Source organism: Callithrix jacchus, chromosome 18, assembly GCF_049354715.1.
Source record: "Callithrix jacchus isolate 240 chromosome 18, calJac240_pri, whole genome shotgun sequence".
Lineage (NCBI taxonomy): Eukaryota > Metazoa > Chordata > Mammalia > Primates > Cebidae > Callithrix > Callithrix jacchus.
The window spans coordinates 50,379,815-50,392,602 of record NC_133519.1 but is presented as its reverse complement, the minus strand read 5'-3'; the positions used below and the strand labels follow the sequence as shown (position 1 = coordinate 50,392,602).

The following is a 12,788-nucleotide window of genomic DNA, read 5'->3' as shown; positions in this document are numbered from 1 at the left end:
GATGAATATTTACAATATTCGCCAATTTTAACAATGAATATGACTCAAAAAAATCTGAGGAAAAACTATTTGCAACTGTGTCTAAAAAACTTGACAGCATTCTCAAAATCACTTAAACATGGCTCATTTTAAGCCTTGTTAAGTATCACTGAAGCTATTTAAAACAATTTTTATATTGCCTTTCTCTTCTGTAAACTGTAACTAACCCAAGAATTAGTATACAGATTTAAAAGTAGTTATGATACTTAAAAGTGGTATGTCTACTCATATTCATAAACAGAAGAAATGCTATGGGAAAATATATATAAACGACTTAAATTTTAAATCTGAAAGTGACTGGGGAGGAAGAGATTTACTTTGTGTCCAATAACCATGATGCATGTTCATTAGGACAAACTGGGTATAAGTGTGACTGTATTTAGTTTAATAAGAAAATGGGGAGGAAAATAGACATTAAAAATTTTGAAAAGTTAAGCATTTGAAAATTGTATCATCATGTATAGGTTTCATTTTCACTTCTTTAACTTTTACTGCTATCTAGGTTAAATAACCATGCCCCTACCCACCGACCTACTTTTTTCCATTAGGATGTAACATCTAGTATTCAGAGAGAACCTGAATTTGTTTTAGAACTTCCTCAAGCTCTCTCACAGAAAAACTTCAAAAAAAAACCAATTCATATAAAAAGTTAATATGACAGTATCTTTTTTCATTAGGACTTTAGCCAGAAGTTTCTGTAAGTTTCCCTAAAGGATCCAAATATAAAAGAATATATTCTGTTTTGAAAAATTATGCTTCATACTACATGTAAAGCCTATAGCACAGAAACTGAAATTGTTTTCTCCAAATAACACTGATTCAGTAACTATTATTTTCCAATGATATCTCAATGTCCTATGAACAGGACTATTTAATAAATTACTTACTTCAGGTCCTGTAGAAGGTCTTTTGCATTAAGCATGGTTATTAAAGAGGTGGTAGCTGCAGGAATTATGATAATGGGTGTTCGAGATCCTATAAAGAAAAAAATTTTACAGGTAGAAAATACGTTATTAGGAATTACACTTTCTCTACTAAAAGTTAAAAGTTTACAAATTATAATTTTAACTCTTTTGATCTAAAAAATATTTTAAGCCAGTGGATATTAAAAAATATTTAATAATCAGTGTGGCTTGAGCACTGACTAATCAGAATGGATACCACGCACAAATATGTGACATAGCTGCATCATTTACTTTTTAAATTTAAGTTAAAAATCATATGCACAACCTCACCTTTCTTCTGATTTGGGGGAGGTCTTGCTTGAGAAACTGTAAAGAAGAAAAGAAATCACACGATGTATTATAAAAACCATATTCCTATTTTCAAACTTACAAATAAGGGTATTTTAAAAATTATTTGTATTCACATATGACTAACTGTAAATCAGAAGACATATTTTACAACTTACTCTCTTTTCAAGTAACATTCTGCTTCATAAAAATATTAAAATGCATTATTCAACAATCTGTAGTCGAAAGGAGAAAGTGAAGATACAATATCCACAGTTCTGTTTTCTGCAGTTTCAGTTAACCACAGTCCACTGTGGTCTGAAAATATTAAATAGGAAATTCCAGAAACAAACAATTCACAAGACTGAAACTGCACATCTTTCTGAGTAGCATGATGAACTCTCACACTCCCACCCAGCATGTGAACCCTCTCTTTATCTAGCAAATCCACACTCTCTACTCCACCTGCCCTTTACTCACTTAGTAGTCATCTCCCTCACTTAGCACAGTGCTAGTTTCAAATAGCTCCTATTTGACGTACGAACAGCCTCAAAGACCAAGAGTGAGAAGGCTGGCAATCTGGATATGCCACTACCAAAGAAAAGACATTAAGTGTTTCCCTTAGGTGAAAACATGAAAATCTCTACTTAGTAAGAAAAAAAAAAAAAATCACATCCCAAAATTGCTAACATCTACATTAAAAACAGTCAATCTCCCATCCCATCCGTGTAACTGTGAGGAAGAAAAAGAAATTCATGCTAGTTTTGCCTTGGAACCTCAAACTGCAAAAGTTTCAGCCACAGTGAGTGATGGTGTTAAGATGGAAAAGGCACTAAGTTTATAGAAGACATAAAAAGATCCATGTTCTGATTGACCAAATCGGGTTTGGTAAAGTGGGGACTACTGTATTACAATGCCAGGCACTGAGTATCTATCTATATTCATGGATGTTCAGATCTAGCAAAATAAATAAATAAAAATAATTTCATAATAAGCTGATTACCACTGTAATAAATGTAAAAACAGAGTCTAAGAGCAAATAATACTATGGAAAGGGAATATGTTTAACCATTTTGGAAGAAAAGGAAAGAGTTACTGAGAGCTAAGGCTAAAATATTCCTTTTATTTTTTTTTCTTTCTTTTAAAAATTGTTTCTTGTCTCTTTTTAGGTGAGAAATACAGCATTACAGGTAATCAGTTATATATATATGTGAAGGTGTATATTATCGGAAAATGACCATATAACTGATTGTGATCACATTATAAATACATAAATCTTCCTATCTTTTTTTGTTCCTTTTAACAAAAACAAAGTCTCACTACATCACCCAGGGTTGGTCTTGAACTCCTGAGCTCAAGCTATCCTTCCACCTCAGCCTCCCAAAGTGTTGGGATTACAGGGGTGCGCCACTGAGCCTGGCCCATATCTTTGTATTATGTTTATATGCAATGAACTTTTAACGCACAGAAATATTTGTTGACATAATGGTAATAATGACCTAACACAAGATGAATATGTCTTAAGATAAAAAGTACTGCAGGTTTTATTTTCAGTATCTGACCATACAATAACTCAATGTGCCACAGGCTGTGCTGGAGTTTTGCTTTTTAAATCACAAAAGTAAAGAAAAATTTAGGAGACTTAAAATTCTAATTCAACGTCAGTTCTTAAAAACAGATACCATCTTTAAAGTGAATAACATAGCTCACACACCTTTGGAAAATGTTCTATTTAAAAAGCAGCAAAATGCTACATTTTAACTAATTCTTTGTATAGCTCTCTCATTTTGAAAAACTATCATCAAGTTCAGTAGTATGGTCTTCCCAGCCACAGAAAGCAGATAACTATATAAACAAATACAAGCTGAGATACATGCCTTTATTATTACAGTTTTCTCATCTTCTTGCTGAGAAAAAAATAACCAGAATTTTCTTAAATCATTTTAAGAAATGGGAGGTCACAGATAAATCTAATTAGCTAGACAGTGTAATATGGAATATGATATAGTCTCAGTAAATATTTGGTATTTGTTGAGAGATAAAGGAATAACAGGATGGATAAACAGGTAACTGGAGTTGCTATTATGACTAAAGGGAACTATAAAGAAACAAAGAGGAAGAAAGAAAAGAAGGAGGGAACAAAGGGAGGAAGGGAGGGAGGAAGGGAAGGAAGGGAGGGAAAAAGGGAAGAGGGAGGGAGGGAGGGAGGGAGTCCCTGTGATGAAGAGATAGAAGGAAGAAAGAGAAGAAGATAAGAAAGAAGAAAGAGGGAGAGGGAGAAATCTGTGACTTAAGTACTGTTTGATTTTGTAAGAAAACCCACAAATGCTCTCAGGTATTTAGGCAAACAGTTACTAAACAAAGATGAGAAGACCCAATATTTAAAAAAAAAAAAAAGGCAATACTAAAGCTCTAAATAAAGTTTAGAGGTTTAATCCCCAGTGCACTTTAGCAGAGCAATTGAAAAAGACTTAGAACTCCTTGCTTTATACATATGATCTTCCCCTGGCCACAAATGTTAAAAATAAAGTTTAGAGGTTTAGTTTTTAAAAAGCTGAAAAATAATATAAATAAGTTCCCTAGTATGTAAGGACCAAGACTGAGACACTGTGATGGACATGTCAATGAGAAACTTGATCTTAAAGAGTTTGTATGACAGAGTGATCAACAGCGAAGGTCTAGACTCAGGTAATTTTAGTTCACATCCTATTTTGCCACTGTCCAGGCAACTTTGCTCAGCCTCAGCTTCCTTGATCGTCAAAGAGATAGTAGTTTTGTTATCTTGATATTGCTGTGAGAATTTAAAAAATAATAATGCATGCTCAAATCCTTAACCAGATGTTAGCACATATTTAGCATTTCCTGAATCTTGCAACTACAGTAGACTGTTAACTGCTGCTGCTTTACTTCTACTACCACTCAAGCAAGCGTGCTAATTGCCAATTTACAAGCTGAGAATAACCATAAGAAAAATTATTGTTGCTTTGATTTCAAATATAATTAGATTCTTAAGAAATATTTATTCAGAGCCTACATACAAGGATCGCCAAGTTAGTATTAAATTGCAAACAAAACAGAAGTAATTCCTGCCCTCAAAGAGCTTTCAGCAGAGTAAGGAAGCCCAGACCATAAACAAAAATGCAACCAAACACATAAACTAGTTGGAACACATTCTAAGGGAACAAATTGAGTGTACACTGGCAGAAAAGCGTCCTTTAGATAGAACGCAAAAAGCTTCTGGTGGCATTTAAGCCGAAATCTGAAAGATGAAAACAAGCCAACCTGACAAGAACAAGTATGCGAACAGTCCAGAGAAGAGGTAGAAATGTAAGCAAATACCATAGGCAGGAAGAAACTGCCACACTTAGGGGACTGAAACAAGGCCAATGTGTAGACCACAGGGAAGAAAAGAAGAATGGCAGGAGATGAGGTAACAAATACCTGCAGAGACCAATTCATCATCTAGGGCCTTTTAAATGTAAATATTAAGTTTACATTTAAGTGCCACTGGGAAGTCTTGTAACTATTAAGCTAGAAAGTGACAAGATTTTATTTTCATGTCGCACTTCTGAAAGGAAAAAAAAATGGATTTGGACAAGGGATTGAGAAGGGTACAAACGTGAAAGCAGAAAGCTCAGTTAGGGTTATTACAACAGTCAACAAAGGTGCTACTCCAACTATGTGTGGTTAAGATGAGTTTTTGTTTTAAATTCCAATTCAAAGCCAATTGAATAAAATATAATAACAATGAATTTCTAGAATGATGATTATGTACTTAGATGCTATGACACTATTTTACCCTTAATTTCTGTATCTATTTTCTTGACACCAGAAATAAAGAGGTCATAGGCTGACATCAGGCAGCCAACCATACTGAGACCCACTGGTCTAGAGAGAGGATAATGGTGTCTACTTGAGTTGTGGTAGTGGAGACAAAGGAAAATAGATAAATTTGGAATACAGAAAAGGTACATCTGACAGAACCCACCAACAGATGAGAAAAGGAGTAAGGAAATGTGATGAATAAAGAATAACTCCCAAGTTTTTGATTTAAGATACAAAGTTGATGGTGGTATCACTCCATGAAAAAGCACAAAACTATAAAGTAAGAGACCTGGGGGGAAACAGCAGGGAAAAAAATTATCTTAATTCGTTTTTAAATGCCTATGGCTAATCCAAATGTTACACAGACAGTTAACAGAAGATACCAGAGGTCTGAATTGGAGACATAAATTTGGAAATCGTCAGCACATAGATTCATAACTATGGGATGAGAGGAGAGGTTCTCCAACCAATAGCTAGGTTATAAATAACATGACTGAACAGTGTAAGAAATCTGTATAACATATACAGAAGCTAGTTCGCTCTCTCAATCTCACATGAGTGGTGTTAAGCAGATAAGCTAGTACCATAGGCTACCACTCATCTCCAAAGAATGATGAATTAGTGAAGTATGGATGGTGTATACATTAAGAAAGAGGAGAGAAGACAGACAAGGATATGGGCAAGAAATTTAATATGGCTTTAAAAAGGAAATGATAGTGAATTCTAAACTATGGCTTTTCAAATGCTTGTATTTATGAATCCACTAGAAAACATGTGCCTCTTGTTAGTCATATTCCCTAAACGAATTTTGAGAAGTGGAAATTTTTAGACCTTTAGAGGTGTAAAACGTTTAACTGTTAACACTTTAAAACATTAAATTTACCCAGACTTGCCTAGCACAACTGCACTAAGTAAATATTTGAGGAAATGAGAAATAAAAATCTATAAATGCTCAAAAACAGAACTCCACCGTTGAGGCATCTCACTCAAGGAGAGAATAGGTGGTTCGGTCCTCCATTTCAAAATTATCCAAACTCTACCCAACAAATAACAGTTATACATCTATAATCCCCCTTCTTACACTGGCCATATATATTTTGGGCACACATATCTTTCACATTTTAAAGAAATACTAGTGAACATGTCAGATATTAAACAATATCCCTTCAAAACGGAGCTGTACCCCCATAAGCAGATGCATTTAAAATTTCAGAAGCAAAATATAATACACTAATTATGAAAAATAAAGACTTCAAACTGCTACTATCCATTCCAATCAAGTCTTATTGCTTAATGAGAGCAAAAACCTTAATTATTTTAGAATGGTGGGTAGAAAATGTGGATGTATGGGTGTAAAGCAGTAAGTGAAAGTAGGAAGTTCACATGGATGGGCATTAGAGCATCTGATATGTGATGAGACATTACTTCAGATTAAATTTCTATCAGTTTAATCCCCAGTTCACTTTAGCAGAGCAACTGAAAAAGACTTAGAACTCCTTACTTTACACATATGATCTTCCCCCAGCCACGTAATTGGCTAGTAGAATCCAATCCCTTCTACTTCACTTTATCGTAAGACATATCTGAACAAAACGGTTTGTTTGGACATCAGTGCCTCCCCTGCCCTTTCCTTATATACTAACTTACTTTACAAAATGTAAAATAGAAAAAATTTTACATCACAGATTCTACGTTAGAATCCTCAGGTGGTGGCTTTTCCCCTTTTATATTATACCGTTTCTGACAAACCATAACCTGCCATCCCTATCTTCCAAAGAACAACAAACAATTTTCTTATCTGTGATTCCACTGCCCACACAACATTACTATACTTCATGTTAGTATTCTTTGGACCCAATCCCATCTGTCCATCCCTATTCCCTTCACCTTTTTCTTCCTTCCTGCAAAAGGCTTCTTCAGCTTCTCTTAGTTTCTGGACAAGAGCCTAGTACACGGAAATTCAAATACTATTTGTTGAATGTAACTGTTCTTCCTTACACTCTCACAATGGATTCTGGTATCATCATCTCTGCTGAAAAGCAGTCCTGTCACCCCCAGTTATATACAGTCTCGTCTGACTGTAACAAGGCTGACAGCGCACTCCTCTTCTCCACTCCTGTTGGAAACAGTCATGACAAAATTTCCAAACAAATCTACTGTCAATTAAAAAAAAAGAAAACAAGGAAATACTAGCCACATCTAAGAGGAGAATGAATCCAGGACACAGGGAAATTACCCTGCAAAGCCATCCCAATATAAGCACCATGTACTGTACTTTTGAAGTGCCTCCAGAAAATATTTAATATTCATCATCTACATAATTTTAGAGTTAGCCTGTGTATAAACATACCTTGAATAAGAGGATATCCAAATCTATACTATTGATACCGTGAAACTTATACAGAAGATCCAGTTAAGTTATTGCCTGTGCTTTCCAATCCTTTATTTTCCTTCTTCATACTTACTTTCAACAGTACTGATGAGGTTATTTAAAAAAAAAAAAAAGAAAAAAGACAAGTGGTATAGCCTGACACTGAAATTATGCTAAATAAATGTAAAAATAAAACACGAAACACCAAAAACAAACTCAAAAGACTAAAAATAAATATAGTGTTGTTATCTAAATGATCTGTAAAGAGGAATCTTTTTAGGTACTGGAAATAGGGGGAAGAATCTTTCTAAAATAACTTCAATACTACCTTTGTTTAACACATATTTTTTAAAATGATACTGAAATTTAGGTGTTAAACACAGATACCTGAAATTCTAAGCATCAAAGTTGAATATGAGTCTATTAAAATTATAATTCTGTGCTGCTGTAGGAAAAAAATTCACATCTGTACATACTACCATGGAACTGCAACAGAACTGGTGAGAGGATGGATATACATAAATAGCTTTTAAACATTTAAAAATGTTTTAAAACACTTTTCTCAAATTTTAACTAAAATAGAAACATTTTCTTAAATTTTTTTTAACTCTTCGCTATGCCTATTTATTCAAGTAAATGTTCTACAGTATAACTTCATTATTCAAAAACAATGCTTTAAAACCTATGTTATCAATGACCCTTGAATCAAATTGCGAAAAATAGTACTTCAGTTAAAAAATGTTACAAAATCAAGTTGAGCTGCTAATTAATGCACTATACAAAAATGAATAATTTAATATGCTTTTCAGTTTAATTCCTTTATGTCTTTCTGCTAAGAACATCAAGATTTATTAATGATGCTGACTGAAGTTTAGCAAGCATTTTATTTATATTATCACAGTTTCAAAATCTGCTTAAGCAGAATCAAGTGTTTAAAGAAACATGACCTTGCAATGTATTCTAAGTAAAATTTCAATTTATTCAAAGCATTATACACATACCAAAAAACCCACACCATTATGATCTTTTGAAATAAAACACAAACCAAAGTTTTATAGTTTTACCTGGTCTTGGTATGGGCTGGGCTGCTGGAGTCTGAGTCTTCCGGGCAGATGCACCCTCCTTTAAAAGAATAAGAATTATAAATGAGATCAAAGTTTCTTTACATAATAAACACTTTAATTAGTGCAAAAAAATCTCATATCTCTCTGTCTCTTTCTCTGTTATTCTCACTCAATCAGTTACTCCATTAACAGGTTTTTCTTAAACCTACAGTTTAAGGAAAAAAATAAATATTAAATCTCTCCTGATCTTTTATGCTATCAGTTATGAGATCATAAGAAACATCTTTAGAGTAAAATAAATTCAGTTACTACAGAGTAGTTACTGTAAGCCTGCAACATTTTTAAATGATTTGCTTAACTGCTGACAATTTAATATTCTCAGAAATGTCATTGTCTGTTTTAAAATCAAGCCAATCTTTTTTCCTCTTAAACAATCTCAAAATAAATAAATGATATATGCCCTTCTGTTAGAGAAACCTAAAATTTGTTATATTGGAATTTATTTTAAAAAACCATAAACATTTCAAATAATTAAATGCCTTTAAGAAGAGATTTGTTACATTTGAATTAAGAGCAGATGAGAGTATCCTAAAACTAAATAACAAATCTCATCTAATTACTGAAGATGTAAGATATACAAGGAAATATGCTAAGTGCTGAAGTATATCAATATGCCTCTGAAATGCTTACGATTCTTAAAATGTCTGTTTTAAAACAAAAGTTTCAACCATACTCACAGCGATATTTCACAATACATTTTTCTTCATAGTTGCAAAGGTAAATTTTGTAACTATGAATTCATAAAGATTTTCCTCTAGTTGTACATAACATTAATTTGACAAATATCAGGGGAGGTACATGAATCCATAAAAATAAAAATCAATATTAACATCACAAGAAACATTTCTGAAGAAATACCACTAAATGCTAATTATAATTACATATTACATTCTCTTCAAAGATTTTACATCATAAAACTGTTTGAAATAGTAAGCTATACAACAGCATTTTTAAATGACTATAAAAATTAGTACAAGAGAAAAAAAGACTCCACTTCACTACAGTGGTATTCTTGCCATCAGTTAGAGCACAGAAAGCATTCTATATTATAATATTATAAGAAACTTAACAGCCACAGGAGCAGGTAGCACAAAAAAAAAAAAAAATCCAATATTCTCACTATTGTGCATTTGGTTATTAATATATATTGGTATATTCACTACTGAGTCATTCTAGGTGCTGGTTTCATAGATGCATTGCTTGTAAAAATTTATCAAGTGTACTTATGATATGGTCTTTTCCAATTATATTACATTCAAGTAAACCTTTAAATGTTAAACCAAAAATTGAGTCATAATTAAGGTAGAGAGCATATCAAATATTTAGCATCATTATTATGTGGGGGAACCTTCTGATTGTATTTGTCTCTAAGTTCATGTTAGAGAACACAACTGTTTTTATTCTTCTTTGTAAGTCTAGTACCAGGAGCATAGTAGGCTCTGGGCACTGCAGCTGGTTGAACTGAACTGCACCAAGATTTTTAAAAAATCAAAAGCCAGGGGATAATCCTTAAATAGGAATCCATTTAAAGAAACATTAGCTCCTAAATAAACAATCAACTACACATTATATAATAAGAGTAAACTAATCAGATGACTTACCTATTCCAATATGTAAATATTGACTCATGGAGACGTGATTTAAGAGGAAAAACATAGGAAATGAAATGGGAAGAAAAACAATGGGCCCGCATGGATGCAGACACCTTCTGTCCACATTTAACCTCTAAGTCTGGCTGGATTCAAACCAAAGCCCTTCTTTTTTTGGCATAGAGTGGTCTAAGTTCATAACCACCAGAATAAAAATCATGTGCACAGACTACACAAACCCAAAGTGATCCAACTAACTACTGAATTATACCTGTACTATATAACAAAGAATAAGAATTTACAACATGGGTCAGGCAAAAGGTGTAAGCATATGGAAATAATATGGGGAAAAAAAATTTCTTCCACTACAAACTGTAACCCGTAGGAATTTTTATCTACTTTTGAATAAGCTCAAAACTTGATCCCTTTAAATACCAATAATGAGTATTTTCTGTTTGCCCAGTAATAATCCTTGATGACCCAATCACTCCTTTTTGGCAATAAGCTCTATCCCCCTCGTCACTAGGAAGAGTATATAAATCCTAGACTACATCCATCAAGAGTCCTTCTCTGGGTTTATTTTTTATAGACAAGAGCTAGCTGTTAAAAACACTAGCTACAAAGCTACGAGAAAATAAGCCTAAAATCACTGATGGTGATATCCCTTGACTCGTGGAGAAAATGTATTGGCAGAAAGAGAGAATGAAGCTAAAACACAAGAAAAGAGGAAGAATGTAACACCCTTGATAATACCTACTATCTATTTCTAGTGGCCTGCAAGACCTACTTTACCTTTAACCATTCTTGATTACATAGCTCAAATCTCCCAACTCAGCACTCTGCAAACCCCCACATACCAAAGTGCTGTCAGATGCAACAGAAAAAAATATATCTAATTTTGTCTTCTCAGGCTTACTGAAAATCGCATTTGTCAGGTCAGTGTGGTATAAACTTTAATTTTTGAGTTGGTATACACCTTCCCAACACACATAGAAATAGTTATACAGCTGGGACATAACAGCAGACTAATGACACAACAGTAGAATATGAGCTTCTTGGAAGAAAACTGGGAATTTCTTTGCAAATCACGCCATGAATTGATTTCTAGGACTCCCAAGAGGCTAAAAGCACATTCTACTCTGATTTCCATAATTTTTAAGTAAAGCTGGTGTAGTCACTGCATAAGGGACTGCAGAAAACCCCACCACCCTCTACCCTAAAGGTGTAGAGACAAAGGTGAAGTCATTTTTCAAAGGCTACACACACACACACGGCATGTATTACGAAACAGGAAAAATAATTTGGCAGTAATATGGAACAGACTGACAAATCTATATTTTTAAAGATGTAATTGGATTGAAAGAAAATACAGTACCCAGCCGGGAAAATAAAGGTATCGGCACAAAAACAACCAAAAGAGCTAACAAGTTGTGCTAACTGGAAAGGAAAACCTGCTTTTCTTTAAAAGTCAGAAGCATTATAATTTCACCAAGACTTGAGGCGTTCTAGAAAAGGAATAACTGAATTGACACAGAAGGGAAATACAGTGAGAGAACCACATTTGCGAAGAAAATACAAAACAAAGTGTGCTGTTTACAAGCAATCCTTGCTAACATTATTTTAGCAAATGAGATAATCTACAATCTTCTGATACTTACAAAGTACCAGTATGTGCTTCTTAAACAGGTAGAATATAGTTAATAAATAATGCCACAAGAAAAAAATACTTGTTGCAAGTGAAAAAGAATATACTATATACATTATATTTAATTTTAAAATGTTCTCTTTACCTAAAACAGTGCGATACTGAAAACTTTATTTTTTTAAAAACAGGATCTCACTCTTTCACCCAGGTTGGAGTGCAGTGGTACAATCGTAGCTCATTGCAGCCTTGACCTCTGGGGCTCATGCAATTCTCTTACCTCAGCCTCCAGGCATGCACCACCATGCCAAACTTGTTTTTTAATTTTTGGTGGAGTCAGGGTTTCACCACGTTGCCCAGGCTGGTATCAAACTCCTGAGCTCAGCCTCTCAAAGTGCTGGGATTACAGGTGTGTACCACCAGGCTTGGCCTGAAAACTTTTTATGAAAAAAACATATATAGAATATATATGTAGACTCCAGGAGTTTCCAATCTATTTTTCTGTTTTATTAACAAGGGCAAAAGTCACGTTTTAAAAATTACTTAAATATAAATTGTAACCTTGAATGCTTTTACCTTTATTTTAAAAAGTAACTTATTCCTATGAAATCTGAATTTGATAATTAGAATTCCCAAATATTAGGGTGTTTAAGATGTTTAAATATGCATGTGAATTTCTTTTTTCTTTTCTTTTCTTTTTTTTTTTTTGAGATGGAGTCTTGCTCTGTTGCCCAGGTTGGAGTGCAGTAGCACGATCTCAGCTCACTGCAACATCCATGTCCTGGACTCAAGCAATTCTCCTGTTTCAGCTTCCCAAGTAGCTGGGACTACAGGAACATGCCATCATGTCTGGCTAATGTTTGTCTTTTTGGTAGAGACATCGAACTCCCGACCTCAAGTGATCCACTCACCTCTGCCTCCCGAAGAGCTGGGATTACAGATGTGAGCATGACGCCCGGCCTGAAT

The 12,788-nt window shown here is 33.9% G+C and overlaps 1 protein-coding gene across 3 annotated transcripts in view; it reads right to left on the bottom strand.

Annotated features, from left to right (window-relative positions):
• Nucleotides 1-12,788, bottom strand: part of CDC73 (cell division cycle 73) — a 117,132-nt gene that overhangs the window by 31,158 nt on the left and 73,186 nt on the right. For all 3 annotated transcript variants that reach the window (XR_013529043.1, XM_002760459.7, XM_078355162.1), the window contains exons 11-13: nt 8,532-8,589; nt 1,275-1,310; nt 927-1,014 (exon numbers count right to left, since the gene is read on the bottom strand). Coding sequence is in view for 2 of the 3 variants with exons in the window: in XM_002760459.7 (XP_002760505.2) it covers nt 927-1,014; nt 1,275-1,310; nt 8,532-8,589 (182 nt within the window). In the remaining variant the exon portion in view is untranslated. The remainder of the gene's footprint in view (nt 1-926; nt 1,015-1,274; nt 1,311-8,531; nt 8,590-12,788) is intronic.